The sequence below is a fragment of the Furipterus horrens genome, unplaced genomic scaffold, assembly GCF_987537825.1.
Source record: "Furipterus horrens unplaced genomic scaffold, mFurHor1.1.pri manual_scaffold_15, whole genome shotgun sequence".
In the NCBI taxonomy this organism is placed as follows: domain Eukaryota; kingdom Metazoa; phylum Chordata; class Mammalia; order Chiroptera; family Furipteridae; genus Furipterus; species Furipterus horrens.
In genome coordinates, this window is record NW_028327185.1 from 22,149,027 (window position 1) to 22,173,867 (window position 24,841).

Here is a 24,841-nt window from a genome sequence, read left to right on the forward strand (position 1 = left end):
CACTCCGGCGCAGTCATTTCACATCCGTAAGATGCCCCGATTTATGTTCACTTTATTCCTTTAATGCTGATGGGATTCTTTTTCATTCGTGTTAAGAAAGTTTTATAAAAGACAGTAAAAGTCAAGCTTACACTCTTCACGTTCTGCAACAGTTTATCTTTAAAAATAAATACGAGCCAGCTGCCGTTTGAACAGCGCCCTAGATAAGCCTGTAGAGGCAATGCCGCCCCAAGGAGGGTGACAGCCGTCTGTCTACACAAGGGCAGCGCATGGGGCCTCCAGCCAGCCAGGCTCTGCTCTTTCCTCCTTCCTGCCCTCCTTTTTCACAACTTAGCTTTATGTCCTTTTGAGATAAAGACTGGACACTCTGACATCCCTCTTCAGTACTATTCCTATCCATGCTTCGCTGGAATGCCGAATGGAGCCACAGCAGCATAAATGCTACGACTGGTGCCGCCCCTGCCACCCGGAAGCTTCCAGCTCCTTAAGGAGAGAGAATGTGCTTCTTTCACCCCAGTGCCCAGCATAGTGCCCAGCATGCAAAGGAATAAAACAGATATTTATTAACTGAATCAACAGCACATTGGAAATGTAATTCACAGATTTTTTTGTTTTGTTAAGTGTAATACCAAATGTTGACAATGATTGTACAATCAAGGAATTGGGAAACACTCATTAAATATAAGCTTCAGGGAAAGGAACCAGAATTCATGGGTCTCAGGACCTCTCAAATTCTACCAGCATCTCTGGTAAGTGGTAGGTATAATTAATAACTGTTCCCAGTTTCTCATTCCAGTAATACAAGGTACACCATCTTTTTTTTTTTTTAAACAAAAAACAGACTTTTCCTTTGCCTGTTAGAACAGTGGATCATAGATAGGAGTTTGCAAGGAAACTGCTTTTTTCAGCATGCATAGACTTGAACCCAAGCCCCAGAGACTGACGCAGTGTGTCTCAAAAGGGATGCAAACTAATATATTTTGAAAAAAAAAAAAAAACACCTCAGGCAATTCTGAGGCACACTCAATTCCCAAGTAACTGGCCTGTCATTAAAACCATCCCAGTTTAGTTGTTACATCAACCATGCATGTATAACTAAGCAAACCCACACAGTCACTTGAAATGATACTGCTCAACACTTTGCAGCTGCTAACACATGACTGTCCTTCCACCTGCTTTGTTCAAGGCTTCTGGGGAATGCCCACATGGGCTGCCATGTGCCGGGTACAGCCATGAATGCCCAGTGGGCTGTCGGGTGCCGGGTGCAGCTGTGAATGGCCATGTGGACTGCTGTGTGCTGGGTACAGCTGTGAATGGCTGTGTGGACTGCTGTGTGCTGAGTGCCAGGTGCAGCTGTGAATGGCCGTGTGGACTGGTGTGTGCTGGGTGCAGCTGGGCAGGCCACGTGGACCCTGGCCCCAGGTGCTCCCAGCTTAGAATGAGCCAGGCCTGTGCTAATTGTTCCCGACATTATCTCACTTAATCCTTAAAGTACCCTGTGAGGTAAATCCTTTTGTTATTCCCCTTTTGTTATAGATCAAAAGCCAGGATCTGGAAGCCCTGAGTAATTTTCTCAAGGTCACACAGCATTGAGTAGCAAGCTCAGGCCCTCCCAAAGCCACTTCCCTGGACACACCTAGATTCTGGAAAAACCCAAATACATTCTGCAAGGAAACAGTGCAATCTGAATGAATGCAGCTATTAATAAGGGCACACTAAGGGCTGACTGTAGTGGCACAAATAAGACAGGCTGACAATTATATTTGACATATTTAAGTCCCATCATGCTGAGTGCTAATAGCTTTTTCTCTTCTGTTCAATAGAGATGTACTTCAATCCACTCTAATTAATTTTTTAAAGGTAAATTGTTCGCACATTTCAGTACTTTAAGTATTATTAGTGGTAAATTATTTGTGATACACTACACCACTGATATCAAAATAATTATAATAAGCAGGCGTATCCTACCCTGCTAATCCATGAAACCTAGATGAAGTGGTGCGCAGCCTCTCCCGGTTCTCACAACTGTAAAGGCGGCCACTCATTTCATGACCGAATTAGGAGTCTGAGAGACCTATGGCCTCGCTGGTCTTCAACATGGCCTTCACGTGACGGATGTCCAGCCAGGCCCCGGCACCCTGGGGTTGCAGTGCTATGTGCTTCGGGAGGCCGTATGGACCCCGAGGAGCACAGTGCAGACCCAGCAAAGTTAAATGCTACTGTGATTGCTGAAGAGGCCTCTGCTGCAGGTCACACACTGGTGTCCAGGCAAATTCACGCACACCTGATGTGAACAGAAAGGTGAGTGCCCTTCGCCATTCAGCTCAGTGCCCAGAGCCCACGCCTCGTAACCAGGGAGAACGCGCCTGCACTTAGTGAGGTGGCTGACTGGGAAGGGCTGAGGGATGACGTGAGTGGGAATGCCCCAGTCTTCCAGTATCTAGGTGACATTTAGGGACACGAAGAGGGCCTCTGGTGTCCAGCACTTTAAAGTGTGTTGCTTTCAGTGAGCCGGTGCCTAGGGAGGGAGAAAAGGACTGCTTTCCTATTTCCACAGCTCTCATGACTTCCTTGCTTTGTTTTGTTTGACTCTGATGACTGTATCACCTGAGGACTAGATTTGCTGGTCAGACAAGTTTGTCTGTTCTGGGATTCAAGAGCCTCAAAGTGAACACTTCCACTAAATTAGCCATTGGTAATGCTTTCATCTTGTGAGAACGGTCCATTCTTGTCCCCTTCAAACTCCCCCTCTCATGTCCAATGGCACTGCATTTAGTTCCCATCTTTTTCATGTAGTATGTTCTAATTCTTACTTTGTGCTAAATAACCACAAATTTGAGCAGTTTTCACCAAGGACTCAGAAAACTTAGGGAAAAAACAAAAAAAACAAAATAGCACAGCTGATCGGGAAACACTCAGATCCCATGAAAGACACCGGAATGACCATTGTCGTTTTACTTCACCTTGCTCTTTGCTGTACGTCATCAGAAGGCAGAAGTTCCGGGACAGGCCGCAGATGGCTCTGGTGGGCAGCGCCTGGAGGGAGGCGAGTCTTTCCCCGTGGGGCTGGCTGAAGCAGACCACTGGCATGGCGGCACTTGGAGAGCCTACATACTCCCCCCACTTCAAGCCTTTTATCCATGACAAAGGACTCTAAAACCAAAGTAAAAGTCATGATTTAAAAAAAAAGGTTGCAAATATAGAATTAGTTCTAATTTAAATTGTAAACAAAGTAAGAGAAAGCAACCTGAGTATAAGCCCGTCATGGGCAAGAATTACTTTGTACTTTTTTACTTTCCTATGTGCAGCATGCAGACAGGTATGCTGCTGTTGCCAGGCACAGGGATGAAGAAGACAAAGTCCCATCCCCATGGAGCTGCCTTCTGAGGCAGTGGGGCTGACACAGACATGCACGCATGTCATGTGTATCTGGTGGTGAAAGTGCCATGAAGAAAAGCACAGATGGGGGTGAGGACTGGGAGACAGGGCTGCTACTTCCCATGTGGTCAGGGAGGACTCTCTGAGGGGTGACGTCTGAGCAGAGACCCGAATTAAGTGAAGGAGCAAGCTGGGGGCAGGTCACTCCCGGGGAGGGGGCAGTCAGTGTGCAGGTCCTGTGGTGGGGGCGAGGCCGGTTGGCACCACAGTCCCACTGCTTAGGGCCTTTCTCTATACAATACCTACCTAACACAGATAATTAGCAGTAAGTATACAAGTAAATTAAATGGCATTTGCCACTTTTCAGGGATGTACCATTAAATTATTTTGCCATGTTAAAGTAACAGATTCTAGTTTATAAGAATAACCTTGGTAATGACAATGCCTAAAATGATTTGTGAGTCTTCAAAATCTTCTGAGTTAAAGTGACAAGTAAACACAAAACATAACTATGCTCTCAACCATGAAACATGACATGGATGATCTGGTTTTAACAAAACAGCATTGTTTAGCCTATGAATATTTTAAACTTTAATTTTTCTGCTTATGTAAGTTTTGTTTTCATTTAACATGCAAATTAGATATACGTAAGCTATGAGCATGAAGAATTCCTATTTAGTGCTCTATTTGTGTTCTACATTTGGTGTATTTAAGTGACATTAAGAAATGATGCCAGAACGAGGTCTGTGAAAACTGTTTTCTCTTAAAATGCTTTGCTGCACCCCAAGGTCCTTCACAGCCTCTCCCCTGGCTTTTCGTTTTCTGCAATTCCCCTCGGCAAACCTCTGTGGTATTTCACCATCCACGGCCTCCCATCTTACGCTGCTTTTATAATGAAGAATTTAGTTGCAGATTAGAACTTATTTTACTATTAAAGTTTTCTTCCTTTATTTTTCTGTTTCAAAGTAAAAGTTATAGCAACTTCCTATTTTAAGAGGCAATACTGTTTATTATTACAATCTGGGGAGGCCAAAGAATAGGTACGGTTCCTGTTAACTGTAAACCAAAGCCTTCACATCTCTGGCCAGGACCTGTGGTGGGAGATGACCACCAGACCCCACCCCACAGGCGGGCACCGGCACACCCATCTCCAGGCCTGGACGGTGTCTCTCCTCTCTGCAGTTTCCTGTCCCTATCACCACCTTACTAGGTGTTCCCTGAGAGTGACCCTCAGAGGTCACTTCGTGACCCGACCGCCCCCAAGCACTCTCTTCCTACCATTAGCCCCACATTTGCTACACACAGAACACCACTGGTCCCTGCAGGGACGTGTGCTCACTGGCTGGCATGCTCACCCCCACCTTCCTGTCACTAGCCCGGCATTTGCTACACATAGAACACCACTGGTCCCTGTAGGTACGTGTGCTCACTGACTGGCACGCAGACCTCCAGACTGGGACTGTGCCATTCACTTGGGGCCCCTAGAGCCCATGTCAGGGCCTCACTTCTCCCGAGGGGAATGAGTTTTTGCTGAATTCCATCGCAAGCCCAGTGACATACCGGATAGGTAACTTCCTTGACCTGTTCTCGGGTTTCCCTGAAGGCGAACTGCACTAACAGCCCCACGGCCGCAGGGAGCTCTCCTTCGATGTTGAGTTTGGACCCAGGTCTGCTCACATGAGCCGACTGGAACAGCTGACGAGGGGTCTGGCCGTAGGTTTTGATCATGGTTTCTAGAGCTCTCCTCTGAACGGGATCTTCAACTGCAGAGACGTCCATTCCAAAATACGTCTGAAAGGTAAAGGGGGAAGGGCACCAGAGGTTTGTATAAAGCAAGATCGGCAACACTACCAAGTGCTCTGTTCTCCAGGTCATGGGCTACTCTTCTGTTACAAATGGAAATGACGTGGAAATGCTTTTGATCAGGTTCATAATCATTAACAGCCTCACTGAGATTAGAAATTAATGTTTCTGAAGGGATGAGCAAAATACTGCATCCTGATTGGTGCTGATCAGGTACATTTATAAAATTGATTTTCACTTTAAGACCAGAGAATAGCATATAAGACTTCTTGTCTAATACTAAATTATTGAAAAAGTTATTTGTCCAAAGTGATACACAGGGAAAGGCAAAAATGAAGTTAATATACAATAGTGGTTGGTTCAAGAGAGTGTTATTCAGAGTCCAACGAAAATCGCGAGTGGATCTGAAAGAGCGGAGAGAAAGTCCCAAGCTCTCCGGTGTGAAGGTGTCAGTATGCCAGCGCTGTGCGTGGACTTCTTCACTTCCTAAGCCAGCCGCCAGCCGCTGGGGACAGGTCTGTCATGCTCTGTGCAAACCTGCTTGTGCAGTTTACCTTTTAGCATGAATCTGTCACTGAAAGTTTCATGGGCCTATCTAGATATGCTATTCCTACAAGTACCAAAGTATCACAAAATCTCACTGATCCTTAAGAAGTTAAACAGTTCTCAACACCACTCTCAGTCAACGACCCGCTCTAAGTGCCCAGCAGAGCGGGTGGCTCTCCGCGGGTGGCTCTCCACAGCTGTCTGCACAGCGGAAGGTTCAGATGACGGTGGGAGCCATCCTCGGACAAAACTCCTTACAGTGTTCCCTCACTTATCGCGGGTATTACGTTCCAGATCCCCCCACGAAGTAGGAACCTTATATTTATTCTACACTCTTAAACCTATGTAACTTTAACAACATACATGTACAGTACCGCAAAATCCCACGACATAGCGAAAAATCCACGATAAATAATTAAATCTAATATTTTTTAAAATTCCGTGATACAGTGAGGCCGCGATAAGTGAACCATGATATAGAGAGGGACTATTGTATTTATTTTAAAATAGTGCTTCTTCACGTTCTGTGGTATCGGTTTCTAAAACGCATTTCTACATTCCCTTTTTAAAATTAACATATATTTATACTTAACTGTATGGCAGACATTATCCTATATAAATTTCCTTCCTCATTTATGAGGTTGGCATTATTGTTCACATTCTAAAAATTTGTCCATTTAGGCACAGAGAGATTGAGCTGTTTGTCCAAAATCACACAGCAAGTGTCGGAGTCATGAAGTGAGAATTTGAAGTCAGTTCTGAATTCAGAGACTGTACATTTAATCACTACACTGTTTTGTTCCATGAATTGAATTTTATAAACTTCCTAGAGCAAGGGCATAAATTGTCCTCTTTAAAGTTCTAAAGTCCCAAAGAATTAGTGAAAAAAATTCTAAAGATTAAAATTATGTGGTATATTTCAGCGTGCAGATACTTTTAATGTGAAATTTATTTTAGAATAATTGAAAAGATATAGCAGGATTATAGGCACAGAGTACACTGAAGTTAATGTCAAAATTCCTAATTGCTTTTAAAATTACAGTTTAGATCAAATATCAATGAAGTTCAAAAATTACACGTGAAGTCTTGCCTTTATTTTATACTGTTCGTAATTATAAAACTATTATTCATCAATCAAACTGTATCATCCCCTTTCAGAACCTTTGTCATCACATTTTCTTCCTCTTAGAGTCATTAGGAAGCCTATCTTATTCTCTCTTCCAGGCCTTAGGTCTCTCAGGAGTTTAATTTTCTACTACCTTAGAGGTACTTAAAATAAATTTCAGAACTACTACTCAGGCCTGTGTCTGGTATAAATAGGCCCAGACACAGAGCGTGTTACTGCAGATTCTAGGTGTGCATTTCAGCTGTATTTGTTATAACCACTGATGAATCTACACCGAAAATCATACTTGAAGGGGAAATACAAGTCCAATCTAATTCCACCACCTGATTTCAAAGTTAAGTAAACAGAGAGGCTAAATGTCAATGCAGCGGGTTAGTGGTTCATCTGAGCAGCCAGTAGGCAACACCAGGAAATAGCTTTGTCCTCTGAATGTGCCCTTTGCCCCGTCACTCCCCGAGGAATCTCCTTTGAGAGGCCTCATCTGGACTCCACTCCCGCTCTCCCTGCTTGAGTCTTACTCACTTTTACATTCCCAGAGCAAAACAATGTTTCCTGAATATATAAGCTTTTGGCAGCCTATCTAACAAGATCAAAAGAACCAGGTGCAAGTGTAACAGTGCTACCTCTAGGAATTTATCTTAAGGAAATAAAGACGCACAACGAAGAACCTCAGGAATATAAAATTTAAAAGCAAACAAATGCTAACTAAATATCCAACAATGGGGAACTGGTGAAATAAATTACCATATAGCCATGCTCAGGAACAGTAAGTGGTATTAATAGTACATAAATGCAATGATATAGAGAAGAAAGTCTAGAAGGTGGTTCTGACATTTATCTCTGGATGATATCAAAGTTGGTTTTTAAATTTCCTCCTTTTGCAGTCTGTATCATGTACATTTTCCTAACAAGGCACAAATTCTATGTCTGCAGTCAGAAAAAATGATGGCACGTTCAGACAGAATGTGTCCACAGGACAGCATGCGGACAGCAGTTTCGTGACAGGCCCGAGCAGTCCTCCCTGGCTCGGTGTGGGAACACGGGTCTCAGAAGAGCTCCCCCGCCCCTGGCCCACAGAGTGGCTCCCTGTGCCGAGACCACCTGCTTCCCTCTGGCAGTACAGAAGTTCAGTGCCTGCCTGCGGGAGGGGCCTAATGACCAGTCCCAGGCAACACCTGGGTGCCAGGCTGCTGACAGCCCCTGGGAGGACATCACACACACTGTCACAATTTGCACAGGAGGAAGTATGTTGTCACAGTTCCCTGGGAGGAGCGTCTGGGGAACTTGCCCCAGGCGTCTTTTCCTTCTGCCGATTTTGCTTTGTTGTCACCATTAACAACCTTAGTTGTTAAGTCTGACTATTTGTTGAGTCCTTAGGTCCTCCTCCAACCTGGGGGTGGTCCTGGGAAACCTCGACACATAGTGTCTTAGTTGTTTTTAAGGCGGGGAAATATAAAACCTAAACGGTCTTGGATAACAGTTTCATGTCATTGCCAACTCTCTTTGATAACTAAGGGGGAACCAGCTAGCCTTTAAACATTCAGGTTTGGCCTTATATAAACGCAGAGTATTTTTAAAGAGTTGCTTACAGCAGGATGAAACACATTGATGGCCTGAACGGACGCCTTCCCCTTCTGCTTACACCCAAACACCAAGTCAATCCACTGACAGATGTTCTGGGACACGTGCTCAGACTCCAGAGCCTGTCGATGGATGAGGATAAAAAGACGAGGGTCGTTGCGTGCCCACGGCGGGAGGTTGACATGATTAACCCGTTCACCATTCTGACGCACACCAAAATCAAAACCTAGAAAACAAGACGAACGTTAATGTTTAGCTCCCCCAAAGCACGCTTCATGGGCCTGCCGAGCGGGTCTGAGGGCTCACAGAAATGGCTGCTGGATGCTGTAGGCAGGGACGGAGCAGCACAGAGGACGGTAACCCCACTGCTCACCCACTCACCTAACAACCACATGGCTCGGTCCCGTTCTAATTAACTTGCAGACCTTTCAACTTTATCCTTCTGTCACTTTATAACAGGTCAAAGAAAAAGCAGAAAATCACTGCCCACTACTTCTAATATCCACGCATCAAATCTCCAAATGTAGTAAGTGCTTCAGCAACTATTCAGCTGTCAGCTTGATTAAAATTAAACTAAGACTTATAGAAGCGCTTCTGAATCAGTGGTGCTAACAATACATTTAAGACGGCCTCTATTTAGTAAGCATTAGCATTTTGTAGTTAAAAAAAGCCAGGCGAAGCAAAGCACACACGTTCCTAGAATGAATGTCTCAACCTGTGAACTTGATGGCAAGTCTACAGGTCTACTCTGACGCCATTCCTACTGAGCATTCTGTGGATGGACAGCAAAGTTACCCAACACACCGAATCAGAGATTCTTCTGTGACGTGAGGAGCAGCTGCCTACTTGTCTCTGATATGCTGGTATTCACAAAAGTCTCAGAGGGGATTTAAAAAAACTGTCCTATAAGAAACAGTACCTCTGGACAGAAATGTTTTTTGTGCTTCCTTTTATGAAGAGAAGATCTGAACACCATGACAGGATAAAGTGAAAGGACGTCTTAAAGGTGGATCGCTCTTCATAAAACTAAGTTGCTGTCTGCCTACTTGTTGATCTTGGAAAGAGGAAAAAGGATCTTCACTACTTTTGGCCGTACTTTGAAATGGTACGATGTGACATACAAACCACGGAGTATATGTAATTAGCACGGGTGGGGGACCATCTGCAGAGAGTGGCAGGCAGGCTGCGTGAGGACCGACTGCCCGGCACCCAGAGCTCTGTGGGCACCTTCGGAGTCACGGCAGGACTTACTGCTTTGACTCCAGTGGGCGAGCGCCTAGGGGCGGAGCAGCAGGGCGCCTCCGTGCACTCACATCATTCCCAGCATTCAGGTGTTCTGGGGACACAGCACAGAGGTAGATTCCCTTCCCCCAGGAGTGGCTGGAGGCGCAACAACAGGCCTATGGGGACGCTGGTGGGGGTGGCGTGGTGCACAGTACAGCAAACCATGTTGTCCAAAACCGGCAAGGCCAAGTCGCTGTGTTGCATGCTCCCCAGAACCCTGCCACCCTTCCGTCAGGTGGCCACGTCTACGCTCCTCCTTCTGAATGTGGCAGGTGCTGTGACGGCTTCAGCCACTGAGCACCCGGGAAGGACGCTGCGTGACCCCCACAGCCAGTGTCTGCTCACCTCTCTCGGAACTCACCTTTGGCACCCGAGTTGCCAAGCAGGGTGCCTGAGGTTGCTGTGCTGTGAGGAAGCCACACGGTCCACGTGGAGACCACGTGGAAGAGCAGTGGCACTCCAGGAAGGGGGACGCCCGCCTGCCCCTGCTGCCCTGTCCCCTGGCTGCCCCAGCCCCAGCCGGTCTGAATGCACCTGCCTGAGAGACCCTGGGCCAAACCAGAACACCACCTGGCCGAGCTGTTCCTGAGTTCCTGACCTCAAAGACTGTGATAGATGATAAGCGTATTGTTGTTCTGAGCCACTAAGTATATGGGTCATTTGTCATGCAGCAATAGAGACTGGAACTTCCACATGAGGAGCAATGGACTGAGAGGACAGGAAGCAGAGTTAAGTAGGAGCCCCAGACTGAAAGCCTCGAGGCAGGACCCCAAACTGCAGGTGCTAGTTTCCCTGAGGATTTCTCACATAGGCAATGCCAGGAAACATGCCCCAGGGACTCAGAATGAAGGTGAATTAATTATTCTCCAAACAATTCCAGACAGGCCAATGAGTTTAGAATAAAATTCTATAGTAATTTTCCCAACACTAACTTCTCTAAAGATTTAATTCTCAATTTCATATATTCCTAAAGGTCATAGAAAAATACGATATTAACTCATATAGAAAACAACCCAAAATACCTCTTACAAGGTTCACTGACCTGTTAAGGAGCAGGCAATGTTGGCCAGGATTGTGAGTCACTGACATCACACAAAAATTGATTTTATCCTCTAGGATTACTTTTCGTTATTAGATATTTTTGGTTAGAGTATTTAATTTATAACTCAATCATTCCTCACCAAAATCACTGAGATTCTGGTTAATTTACATTGTGTTTACATTAAGTTCATGACTCTTTTTTTAAATGAGCATGCTATATATAAACTTTATAATCAGAAAATAAAGCAGTTTCTGTAACAAAATTAAAATACATGTTTACAAAAACTTTTAGTAGTTTAAAGTTACAGTTTTTCAGATATATTTGGTTCTATAAAATACTTAAAATCCTCAAGCTCACTTGGGAATAAAATTATATACTTCATAAAGGTATTTATCTTATTTATGGACCTCAATTTTAAGACTTAAAAAAGCTATTTTTATTTTTGGAAAAGTATAAGATAAGTACAAATGCTCAGAAAAATAGACTGGAAATGATTTACTGTTATACCTTCGCGGTTAACCAAGAACTCTGGAAGATAGAAAAACTCTGGGATAAGTTCTTTCACATCAGTCATGGATTCAAAAGATGAGAGACGCCAGGTTGTATTCATGGAATGAAAGGTTCTGTCTGGAATGTCAAAACTTTGATCTATAAAGAAATACAAATAATAATTAAGACACAAAGACTTGATTGCATTTGAAGCATGCCATTATTTTTGCTACTTCAGAAAGATCAAAACAATGTTCATAGTTTAAAAAAGGTTATTCATTTATTCTTGCAAATAAATATTTCTAGACATAATGTGAGACCTTATTATAGAATATTATTTAAAATATGTCGTCGTCGTCGTTGGCAGCCGTCCGTCTCGAGAGACGATGGTGTAGCTTCTTAAGAGTCTATCTGCACCGCCGAGAATGGCTGTGCAGTCCAACTCGGGAGTGACATGGTATCTGTCTCCTCCCGTGTTGAATCGACATCTTGCGATGACGCTGAAGCTACAGAGCCTGGGCAGGGTAATATGGAGGGTCTGCTGTTGCCCATGCAGCAGACCCCCCCTCTCTTCGCAGCTGAAGGGTCCAAGGGAAAGACGGAGTCAATACAGCTTGGGTTCAGGGGCGCCGCAGGAGTTGCCGGTGTTGACTACAACGTCAAAGCGCCTTAGGGACTCCGGCTCCGGATTTTCTGTCGGGGTTTACTCCCTTAGCCTTTCCCCTGAAGAGGTATGCCGCAAGGCAGCAGAGGTTTTTTGGAGTCAGAGTTTTCCTTCTCTGATTTAAAATATGTATTGCTCTCACAATACATAAAACTAGATTAACTTATATCATTTGTTTAATTGATGACTCTCTACCCAAGTAGAATAAAAGTTCCATAAAAGCAGGTATCTGGGGCATCACCCACACCTAGCACATACTAGGTACTTAATAACAGTTTATTTATTGAATGAATAAATAATAAGGGAGTAAAATTCAAGTTGAAGTGGATAAAATAGCTTTTTCCCCATCAGGAAGCAAAATTATTCCTTCACCTCTAATTGTTAAGACTACTTTTTCTTTTTTCTTTTTTGGGGGGAATGGGGGAGCACTGCCTTTTAGATGTTCTAACTCACTCCTTTGCCAAGTTTTTCTGGTGCAGACTGTGAATAATCAAGAGCTGAGTTTTGACCTGTGTCTTTCTGTTGACAACTGTTGGACCTCTTAGTGGCAGGCAGGCCTAGAACATGAAATGCACCAAAGACGGCCTCTGGAAACAGCAGTGTGGATGCTCTTAGGAACCATGCTGCTCCGTCTAAAACTCCTCTGAACTTGCTGAAATCTGAGCATATTTTTCATTTGGAAATTGTCATGGACAACTCTGAACATCAAGCAAGGCAAATCTTAACGAGATGCGCTCATTTCTCCCCCCACCGGAGCCGCTCTGTGCGCAGGTCCCCTATCGCCTTTATTACTTTCCTGTCCCGTCTGTCGAGCCCATCAGCACTGCCTGGCCACTACATAAAACCCACCAGGAAATGAGGTTTACACATGCTTCCTTTTTCTCAGAAAGCAGGGAGGGACACCTGAAGAAATATTTACTGTCACTCAGGAAAAAAAGTTATCGATCTAAATGGGTTCCAGAAAACGTAAAGACAATTCTATGAGGCTGCAGTGGGGTCTCAGCCTCTGGCGCAGACACTCAGAACTCTGGGACAGGAGCAGCACAGTGGAGAGCACTCAAACCACATTCGAAAAATTACTTTTCACTCTAACTGCCACTTTCTAATAAGGGCATTCACAAATCACAACATGTCCAGAAAGATGATCAGAACAGTGCTGGGTTTGGAAATCAGAGCCAGAAAGGATGGCTTAAACTCGGGCTTGAAGACTCTTTACTGAGTATAGAACGGTCCTGTTCACTGTGAGTCCCTAGCAGCAGCTGGGATGAGATCTTGCACACGGGAGCATCTCGGCCTGATGTCAAAATAACTCAGGATAACTAGCCCCGGGACAAACAGCACTTAGCGGGAGAAAGGGGTCAGGGCGATGATCCTCAACTATTTAAACAGCTGTTTTGCAAAAGCATTTGTTTTGTGTACTTACAGAGGGACAAACCTAAGAAAGTCCTTTTTATAGACCAAAAAGAGATTCCTTCTTCCAAGAGGGTGCGTATAAGTAGAAATATAGGAAGAAGTGAACGAATGGATCATCATTCTACAAAGGACTGTGGGTACCGCAAAGAACAACTACTGACCAATACCACGGTTCTCAGCAGACACTGACAGTGAGCATGTCTATTTGTGCACCAATCGATTCACCTTGCCCTAGTCATCTCCGGCTTGCAGGATGCCACTTACAACGCCGGAACAGAGGGTTATTAACTAGGAAGCTAATATGGTGACGGTGGCAGTGTGGCTCTCCTATCATTTGTTTAGGAGTTATTTATAAGTCACAATAACATGTTTTCCTTTAGGGTTCAAAGATAGCTGTGATCTGAAATAATTATTAAGCTGAACATCTTTAAAATGTGCATTGCATACATTTTTAAACGGTAAAAGGGGTAAATTTTATGGCAATGAATTACATCTTAATTTTAAAAGTCAATTGCAGTTTATAAACTTAAGACATGTTTAATTTGAAGCTAAAACTTGAGACATTAGCAAAATGATTCGGCTTACTGCAGGTTTTTTGAAGAGAATTTTGCTGAAGGAACATACAGAATTCTTTTTCCTGTGATTTGGTTGGTCTCGAGACCTCCTCAGGAGGTGAGCCAAGCGTTCTCCCAGGCAGTTCTGACACAGCCTTACCCTGATAGGCCAGAAACATCCTGGTGAAGGGCGGCATCCGGACCAGGAAGTGCAGCACCGTGCCGCTGTTGGAGTAGTGGGAGCCGTAGTGGTAGGGCTGCACTGGGGGCAGCGGGTCATCCTCTCTGGCCCCTTTGCGGTACTCTTCCTCCAAGTACTGCAGGACACAGCGAACCCAGAGAATCCGTGCCGGTGAGCTCCAGGCAACGCTGGAAAGCCTCCCTCCTTGGCCTTACCGTCCTCCCTGTGACACCATGCTCCATGGCTGCCCTCCCCTCGTGTTTGGACCTCAGCCACCGTGACTGTCTGGGGGTGTCCTCCTGGGTGCCCCACGGAGGACTGCCACCCAGAGGCACCTTCCAGTCTGCACCCTCCCTCCCAGTTCCAGCCCCAGCTAAGGTCCCCTCCTGTCTAAGCTGATCAAGCAGCTCCCAGTACCGGGACATCTGCACCCTAATGGAGGGATTCGGGGCAGCGCTCTGTTCCACAGGGCAGTGCTTTTCTGGCGGTGGAGATGCAACGGAAGTGGGTATCTACATCACGATACTGGAATTCTAGCTGTAACAGCTTATGGCTGTTTGGCAGGGTAGCTATGCAGAGATAACAAATATGGTGACTTTTCACGCCTCCTATCTTTCCATCACAAAGTAGGAGGCCCAACTACACATTTAATATCTGTCACTACTCTCATCTCCCACAACGCCTGCCTGGCTCTGATAATGAAGTCATGCGACGGTGAATTTCTGGAGTCGCTTCTCCGTGAGCCCCACAGCACTGCCCCTTTTTCACTGCAGAGTACCATTAAGCAGTGACAGCTATAAGATGCTTGGAGGGAACTTTCTGGATCTCTGACATGAGTGTGGTGAGTGTAAGAAAACTGCTTCAGCTGCTCCTATCTGGGTACTGCAGTGAAGGATGCAACATGTTACTAACAAGTTTACTTGAATTTCAAACAGAATTTCATTAATATCAATTTCACAGAAATGGGTCATTTCTTTCTATTTTTAAGTTTTAGAATCTGGTAAATTTCTGCTAATAAAGCAATGCATAACTCGCTGACTATGAATAACAACGGAATATGGTGCATCATAAAGATACTGATATTGTTATAGAACTAACACTCAGGGACCATGCGCCACTGGAAATCTGTGATTTTTATTAGAAATATATTTACTGATGTATTTCAGTCTCACAATGGATTACTAGCTTCCAATTTATGCCACTACAAGTATATTTCTTGTTCTGGGCAAAATGGTTTCAGAGAATTGAGACAGAATAATATTCAAAATCATGTAATGATTTTCAGTTGTCTGTCAATCAATGCACCAGAAGTGAAAAAGAAAAATCAATGCTATAATTTTAAAATTTTAAACACAAGTCTATAAAACAAAGCTTGTTTTCATGTATCAAAAATGAGTAAAAACGGAACCCACCTTGTATGTGTCCACGTAACGATCTTCCTTTTCTTTATACTGCACAGCTATGGGCTTGGAGAGGTTTCTGCAAGGGAAGAAATGGTGTGAAAGGAGAGCATCCCGATGCTGTGAGGCCAAGCTGCCTAGATGCCTGCGTCGCAGTAAATACGTGATCAACAGAACACTCGGCCCTTACTTTAGTGCTTACACACGTTGCTTTGCAACTAACAGTCACCATTCAAATTATGGTTTCATAAACTGTTAGGGCAGGATTTTCTAAAGAGGTCCGTGCCGGTATTAGGAAGTCCTGACTTACGGGTGACCATGGCAAGAGGAGCACTGCTGGCCCTCTTCTCCCTGCTTCGTCCTTTTCCTCCGGAGTCCTGACGGATGCTGCCCATGGCAGCTAAGTGCACCAAGCCCTGGGCGCCTGCCCCGGGAGGCAGTGAAGCGCAAAGCGCAGTGGGGACAGGAAATGTGATCATGAGATGCTACACAATTATTAGGACAGTAGTGGAAACTGAAGAAACTACATACACATGTTTAAAACGAGTAAGCTGAGATTTGGAGTGTGCGAACTGAAATAAATATTTTGCTATGTAATTCGCTCCATGGGTGACACGTGTGGACGTGTTTGTGCTACTGTGCACACCGCACCAGGGAGCCACAAGAACTCAGGGAGGAGCCCTCACGTGGAGGAAAAGGAGCAACAGCAGAGCCCTGCGGAAGGGCAGCTCCCAGGCTGAGGCACCGGCTGGCCTGACCCCGGGATGGGGCGCCTGCAGTTTCAACGTGTGGCACTGTAACTACAGCAACGTCAAGATTTGCCCAAACTTCAGAACGTCAGGCCAGGTCTGTTTAGCCAGGTGTTGCTATAACTATTTTTTAAAATCATTATTTCCTAGACATTTGCAATTAGTGATGGTAAATACACTAATTTTGCTTTTGAGACTTTTCTACTCTTAAAAACTTTGTTAAAAAGAACAGTTTTATAGAATAAATACAATTCACATCTCAAAATAGGAGAAATACTGTTTCAGATCCTGGCATGCAATTTTTCTACATTGCATAGATAGGGTTTTCTGAACACAAGTGATACTTCCTATTGTGGCTGAAAATCAAATATTACTGATGAGCAAATAGAATGAACCAAAAATCGGCCACCCTGCTATTATCCACAGGTACAACGTTTTGATATACACCCTTCCAGATGTTTTCCTGCTTATCTGTGTATGTATATTCACTTTTTAAAGAAAAAGAACAGCTTTCCCCACCTATAATATACATTTCTACAATATAATTTGTAATCGCTGCAACGTTTAACCATTTACTTTAAAACAGATGCGAGGCAGGTCCTGGAGGGCTCAGGCTTTGGTTGAGTGCCAGATGCCGGGACCAGCTGCGAACCAGATGGACAGACTTCCTGCCTCCCGCGACTGACTCCCAGTGGGAGCCTTTCTGGTACAGCACACACCCTTAGCCTTTAGTACTTTCTAAGAAAAAGTCCTGGAAGTGTGCACATTTTAAGAGATCTTTGGAGCCCTGGCTGCTGTGGCTCAGTGGATTGAGCATCAACCTGCAAACCAAGTGTCACTGGTTTGATTCCCAGTCAGGGCACATGACTAGGTTGCACATCAGGTCCCCAGTTGGGGACATGAGTGAGAGGCAACCACACAGTGGTGCTTCTTTCCCTCTCTTTCTCCTCTCTCTACAAATAAATAAACAAACAAATAAATTATAAAAATAAATTTAAAAAAAAAGAGAGATCTTTGGCTATATTATCGCATTGCTTTTCAGAAAGATTGTATCCATTTATACCAGTAGTGCATAATTTAAATGTCCATCAACAGTGTATAAAAATGTCTAAAAGATAATATGCCCTTTGCTTTTTTATAAATTGACAAATATATTAAACTTAATCTGAGTTCTTAAAAACTGTCTGAACTAGGCCTACTTTCAGCAGTGATAATTAAAATACCCTAATAGATCAAGTAAAATATTTGCAGTCCATTTCTCTTTAAATCAAATAAGAGATTTTTTTTTTTGAGGTAAAATTGACATACAACATTCTATTACTTTCAGGTGTACAAACAACATAATGATTCAATATTTGTATGTGTTGCAAAATGATCACTACAATAAGTCTAGTCAACATCCATCACCACATATAGAATTTTCCTCTTGTGATGAGATCTCTTTAGCAACTTTCATATGTGTAATACAGAATTATTAACTACAGGCACCATGCTGTGCATTCCGTCCCCAGGGCTTATCTATTGAATAACTGGAAGTTTGCACCTTCTGACCCCCGTCACCACCCCTCGTCTCCAGACTCTGGCAACAACCCATGTTCTCTGTATCTATGAGCCAGATTTTATGTTTGTTTGTTTGTTTGTTAAGATTCCACATATAAGTGAAATTATATGGTATCTGTCTGTCTTTGTCTGACTTATAGCATAATGCCCTCAAGGTCCACTCATGTTGCCTTAAATGGCAAGATGTCCCTCTTTTTTTATGGCTGGATAATTTCCCATTGTATGGATATACCACATTTTCTTTATCCACTCATCTATCAGCGGACACTTAGGTTGTGTCCATATCTGGAAAACTGTCTGAACTAGGCCTAGACAGCTACTGGAAATAATGCTGCAATGAACATAGAGGTTCATATGTCCTTCTGAAGTAGCATTTTTATTTTCTTTGGATAAATACCCAGAGATGGAATTGCTAGATCCTATAGTAGTTCTATTTTTATTTTTTTGAGGAAACTCCATATTGCTTCCCATGGTGGCTACAGCAATTTACAGTCCCACCAACAGTGTACAAGGGTTCCCTTTTCTCCACATCTTTGCCAACACTTGTGATTTCTTGACTCTTTCTGCTAATAACCAGAGAATATTTTTAAAACTAAAACTAAAACAAGAGAATATTCTCTCATCAACCAGGACTATTTGGTTACTCTTAAAATGCAATTCCTTCAGGAAAGGCAGGATAAAAACTTCATTCTTTTCCTTTAATTGCCAAGTTTCAAAAGGACAATACTGGTGCCCTACTTATATCCAGTGAATATCAATGAGTTTAGTTTAGTTTTGTTTTTGAGGCTTTTAAAAAAGTATCACGACTAAGTATTTTTTTAATTTAAATTGTTTCAATCAGTGGTAGTTATTATTCTTTTTGATGCTCTGATTGTTTGGCAGTGAGAGCCATTTTCTAGGTGGCTCTAGAGTTCTTTACTTTTTTCTAATCTTAGTAAAAAACACATCACACACAATTTATCATCCTAACTGCCCTCAAGTATACACAGCTCAGTAGTGAGAACTGTTCACATTGTTATCCGGCAGACCTCTAGAAGTTTTTCATGTTGCAAAACTGAAACTCTACACCCACCAAACTACAACTCTCCTCCTCCCTCCCCACCTCCCAGCAACCACCACTCCACTCTCTGCCTCTATGAGTTAGACCACCCTAGACAACCCGCGTAAGTAAATCACACAGTATCTGACTCTTTGTGGTCGGCTTGTTCCACCTAGCACAATGTCCCCAAGGTTCCCCCACGTTGTAGCATGTGACAGGCCTTCCCTCTAACTTAAGGCTAAATAATTCCATTGCGTATATCTACCACATTTTCCCCATCCATTCACTCACAGACAGAAACCTGGGCTGCCTCCCCCTCTTGGCTATTGTGAATAATGCTGCAGTGAACATGGGTGTGCAGATATGGCTTTTTGATAAACTATGTCAGTTTCCTTGCTCTCTGACAGAACAAAATCCCTCAGGTTCACCCTGTATGTTTTCTCCTAATAAACACAGAAGAAATGAGAGAATAGAAAATTACCATCTTATAATCTCTAGTGAAATAACTGACTCAAGCAATAATCATCCACGAAAGAAACAAGTTCACTAGTAGCCTCAACGCGAGCACCCTTGTAGTGGGCGGTCACGTCCTTCTGATGTGAGGCCACATAAAGTCCACGTTATGCCCTCCCTGCCAAAAAAAGCTGAATCTGAATCTAAGCAAATCTTTAGACTGAATTTCCAGTATCTAAGAAATACAGTACAGAGGCTAGAGGAAAAAGCTAAAATACTAACAGGAAATGAGGGACATCCTACAAAATAAATTTTCTGTTTTTTTCAACTAATCATTGTTAGGATGGGGGCTCTAGATGTTTGTCTTTAGAGACATAGCAGCCAATGTCTTCATAACTGTTCAGGTGGGGTGACGGACATATGGTGGTTCGTTCCATTTTCGTTAATTTTGTGCATGACTGAAATTCTTCATCATAAAGACTTAAATGAAATAAACACACCATGTTGACAAAGCCAAAAGGTGATGATGTTTTTGTTACCTATAGATGGACGGATCACTGAGGTCAAGGGTCTCGTTAACGTAGTCAGCCAGTATGAACGGGAACACCGGATACTGCATGAGATCATTGAAGGATCGGCCGGCATGTTTGTTTAAATGTGTCAAATATTCAAAATTAGTAATTTGCCCAGTATACCACAAATTTGTCAGGGCGGTGATGTTGCCATATTCCAGAAGGTTAGGGAGGTTATTGGTCAGTATATTGTGGTACACATCATCACGAATCTACAAGGGCAGAGAAAGAAAACAACCAGATTTAAATTTGGGGCTTAGTGACACTTTCCTCCAAAGAATTCATGCTATTATAGGCACAGAACTAATCTTGTCCAAGACAATACTTGTTGCCCGGTAACATGAACTGGCAGAGACCTGAGACTCAAATGTGGTCTTCCTGCAAAGCTTGGGATCTTAACTGCTATGCTGTGCTTCTGGAAGATCTGTTAATAAGAAAGTAAGAAAAAGTTTGTATAGAAAAATCACTTATATATAGATGCTGAGAATGAAGGAAACAGCAGTCTTCATCTAAATAAAAGCAATATGATGTAGTAGCAAGAGCACTGTTTTCTGAAGTGGACAGACCTGGTCTGTTTCCTGCTTCCGTTACCACAACTGCAGTACAGGGGTGATAATACTTGTTTCGTGAGAATGAAATAAAATACCCTACGCAAAAGGGAATATTTGATTTCCACAACTGATTGAAAACTAGTATATAAACTCTTGTTTTAGAGACCCACAAAAGTACTGTCACGGAAAAATGCTATTTTGACTTCTGAAGTAATTACATGATGATGATGATTAACAAATGAAAAAAAATCAGATGAGCCAGGCCTTGGCTAAAAACAAATTTGTGCGTATGCCCCAGGCTTAGGCAGAAGGGACACAGGTGTGGCTACTTGGAGATGGTTCTAAAAGTAAATGAGAAGCAGAAGCTAAGGTCATGAAACAGGCAATATCACTGAGTGTTTAAGAACCTAGCCTGGAGATCTGTTCAGAAAAAATGCGAATTTAATGCTACAAAACTGTATGCTTAAAAATGGCTAGGACTGTAAATTTTATGTTATGCATTTTTACCACAATTCAAAAAAAAAGCAGGTTCAAGGCAATAAAAAACCAAGCAAAACCCAAAATAAAATCAAAAGGAAAACTTAAACACACAGTCTAAGTCTGAAGGTTGTCCACTTCCCTGCTAGAGCTAAGGTCGGTGTGAGGGAACTTACGGCAGCCTGCGTACCAAACTCTGAAAGGGAACAGAGGCACTCATTCATTCAACAACTGCTTACTGAGCACCTACATGCCAGCACGTTCAAGGTGCTGAAGCTATGGCATTGAGCCATACATTCTACTGGGGAGGCAATGTTACACGCTATTAAGTCCTAGAAAGAAAAGGAGAGCAAACTGAAGGAGCTAAGGAAGGCTTGGGGCAGAAGTGAGAGAGGTTGCTATTTCCTTAGAGCAGGCAGGGAAGGTCTCTCTTTGACCAGGGCACCTGGGAAAGGAAAGAGCGAGTCCTGTGGATCACTCAGAGGGAGAGCACTGCAGGCAGCACTGTGGGGGCAGGAAGTGCAAAGGCTCTGCTGTCAGTGTGGCTAGCTTCCCAAGGCAGAGGCAGTCAGCATGGATGGAGAAGAGAGACAGGGACAGGACGGTAGAGAGTTAACAAGGTGACAGATTAGTCAACACTTCGTTAGTCTGTGAAAGGACTCTGGCTTTAACCAAGTGACGCAGGGAGTGACCAGTGGGCTTGGGCAGAGGAATGGCATGATCCGCACGACCTCAGTGCTGTGTCGAGAATGGTCTGGGGGAAGGGGAGCATGGAAGCAGGGAGGCCGTCAGGGGCTAGTGCGATGGCTTCAGCGAGAGAGAAGGGGGCTTGCACCAGGATGGCAGGAGTGGAAGCGGTCAGACTCTGGATGTAACGTGAAAACTTTCTGATGGAGTAGATGTGGCAGACGAGGAACAGGAGGAATCTGGGAAAATCCCAAGGTTTCTGGCAAGCAGAAAGGCTGGAGTTGCCATTTATTGAGATAAGGAAAACTGCGGGGATTTGGGGGAAAGATCAAGGTTCGGATTTGGACATGTTAAATTTGAGATGCCAATTAGCCTTCCAAGAGGAGATGCCAAGTATGAAGCTAAATATTTGAGTGTGGTGCTCAGGGGAGAGGCTCAGGTAGACATAAAATTGTAAGCTGTTAGGCTACAGGTAGTATTCAAAGTCACGAGGACAGATGAGAAGAGGCCTGAGACACCCAGAGGCAACAACTACAGGCCAGACTGGGAGGGGAGGGCTGGTGGGTAAGCGGGGAGAGAAGACAGTGGTAATTCAGAAGCCCAGTGAGGAGGGTCTTTCTCTGTTGAGAAAGAGAATAATCGCTGTGACAATGCTGCAGACGGGTCCAGGAGGATGGAGACTGCGGGACAGGAGCGCTGGGGCAGCAGCGTGGAGGTCCCTAGGGACCTGAGCTGTGAGCTCAGTGGAGCGGTGAGAAGAAAACAAGCCTGGAGCGACTCGGCAGAGAACCAAGGGCCCGGAGGGGAAGCACACACAGCTGTCCAAGAGGGCCTTGATAAAGAGGAGCAGACAGACAGCCCCTGCAGGGAGGTGGGTGTCAGGAGAGGGTTTGTCAAAAGCAGAATCTACTATCAAGTTTGAACTACTCCTTTTGGGTTGGTTATGCATTCATTCATTCATTCACTTTTTACAGATACAGGCCCTCTGGGGAATGAGAATGTAATAGTTTTGGAGAACAAACTAATCCTAATATAACCAAGGGTTTACTTTAATTAGGCCTGAGCAATATAGGAATTTTTATCTGATTTCAGAAACACTGAGTGAGTTAAAATCAGTTAAAGCTTCACTTGAGCAGTATGTGGCCAGTTACCCTGGCACCATGAGCTTGGGAGAGCGTGTGTCATGGAAGCGCAGCTCACCTTGGTGTTGTCGAAGGCTAACAGCAGGGTCCTGCCATTGGTCAGGAAGATCTCCACAGCATTGTCTCGCAGCTGCCACCAACGCTTGTGGACCTCTTTGATTTCTTCATATGTCCAGGAAAAGGATGCTGGTTCCAATTCTCCCTGAAGGCTCTGGGACAAAGGAAGTAGATGAAAGTATTTGCTTTACATGAAATATTAATAATTATTTTAATTTTAGATTTTAAAAAATATTGAAATGTAACAGAAAGTCTTTCTTTTGTGGCAAAATGGCAGATGGCAGTCTGAAAAACCTTCCTGCTACTATACACTTCAAAATGCTGAATAAAACAGGAGTGTTTTTCAGTTAATAGACTTTATTTTTCAGAGCAGTTTTGGGTTTAAGAAAATTGAGCAGATAGCAAGAGTTCCCCTACTCTGTCTCCCTACTACTAACATCTTGTGTTAGTTTGGTGCTTGTTATAAATAATGAGCTAGTTTGAGCATAGGGACTTCCGGCCAAGATGGAGGCGTAGGTAGACATGCTGTGTCTCCCTCCACAACTAAGAAGGCGTACAACTACCTTAAAACTGCAGACAACCAGAAGTTCCAGAACAACGAGCTGCATGGAAGTCCAACAAACAAAGATATAAAGAAGAAATACTCATCCAGACAGGTGCGACAGCTCTACCTACGACACAGAGGCAAGCATAGGAGCCTGTCAAGATAAGAAGATAGAGAGGTATGGCCCAAAAGAGGAAACGATCAAGGTTCCAGTGGGAGAACTAAGCGACAAGGACATAGCCAATCTAACAGACGCAGAGTTCAAAATGCTGGTGATAAAGATGCTCACAGGCTTGGCAGATATGCTTGAGTATGGCAAATGCATAAAAGAAGAAGTGGAAGCTATGCCAAGTGAAACAAAGGAAAATCCACACGAAACCAATGGTGAAGGGAAGGAAACTGGGGTTCAAATCAGTGATTTGAAACATAAGGAAGAAATAATCAATCAGTACAGAATGAGGAAACAAGAATTGAAGAAAAATGAGGAGGGGCTTAGAAACCTCTGGGAGAAATGTAAAAATGCCAACATCCCAATCATAGAGGTGCCCGGAAGGAAAAGAGGAAGAGCAAGAAATTGAAAGCTTATGTGAAAAAATAATAAAGGAAAACTTCCCAAATTTGGTGAAGGAAATAGACATACAAGTCCAGGAAGCACAGAGAGTCCCAAACAAGCTAGACCCAAAGAGGACCACATCAAGACACAACATAATTAAAATGCCAAAGGTTAAAGATGGGGAGAGGATCTTAAAAGCAGCAAGAGAAAAGCAGAGAGTTACCTACAAAGAGGTGCCTATAAGACTATCAGCTGATTTCTCAAAAGAAACTTTGCAAGCAAGAAGGAACTGGCAAGAAGTATTTCAAGTGATAAAAAGCAAGGACCTGCAACCAGGACTACTCTATCCAGTAAGGCTGTCATTTAGAATGGAAGGGCAGATGAAGTGCTTCCCAGACAAGGTAAAGCTAAAGGAGTTCATCATCACCAAGCCATTATTATATGAGATATTAAAGGGACTTATTTATGAAAAAGAGGATCAAGACTATAAACATTAAAATGACAACAACTCAGAGCTATCAACAACAGAATCTTAAAAATAAAAGAAAACAAACTAAGCAAACCAGAATAGGAATAGAATTGTAGGTATGGGGATCATTTGGAGGGTTATCAGCTGGGGGGTGGGGGAAGGCAGAGAAATGGTACGGGAATTAAGAAGCATAATTGGCTGGTACAAAATAGACACGGGGAAGTTAAGAATAATAAAAGATAAAGCCAAAGAACTTATCTGTACAACCCATGGATGTGGACTAAGGGGGGTGGGATTGCTGGAGGGAAGGGGGTTGCTGAGCGGAGGGGAGCAAAGAGAAAAGAAATTGGAACAACTGTAACAACATAACCAATAAAATATACTAAATAAAAAAGAGCTAATATTATACCTTACTCCTGACTAAAGTCCATAGTTTACATTAGGGTTCAGTCTTGGTGCACGCATTCTGTGGGTTCTGACAAATGTATAATGACATGCATCCATCAGGACGGTACCATAGAACAGTC

The 24,841-nt window shown here is 43.6% G+C and overlaps 1 protein-coding gene across 1 annotated transcript in view; it reads right to left on the reverse strand.

Moving 5' to 3' along the window:
- LYST (lysosomal trafficking regulator) overlaps nucleotides 1–24,841 on the reverse strand; it is a 127,772-nt gene that overhangs the window by 15,057 nt on the left and 87,874 nt on the right. The window contains exons 39-46 of the mRNA XM_090263455.1: nucleotides 22,750–22,902; nucleotides 19,802–20,046; nucleotides 15,474–15,540; nucleotides 14,041–14,197; nucleotides 11,268–11,408; nucleotides 8,443–8,660; nucleotides 4,939–5,169; nucleotides 2,964–3,153 (exon numbers count right to left, since the gene is read on the reverse strand). Coding sequence (XP_090119581.1) covers nucleotides 2,964–3,153; nucleotides 4,939–5,169; nucleotides 8,443–8,660; nucleotides 11,268–11,408; nucleotides 14,041–14,197; nucleotides 15,474–15,540; nucleotides 19,802–20,046; nucleotides 22,750–22,902 — 1,402 coding nt within the window. The remainder of the gene's footprint in view (nucleotides 1–2,963; nucleotides 3,154–4,938; nucleotides 5,170–8,442; nucleotides 8,661–11,267; nucleotides 11,409–14,040; nucleotides 14,198–15,473; nucleotides 15,541–19,801; nucleotides 20,047–22,749; nucleotides 22,903–24,841) is intronic.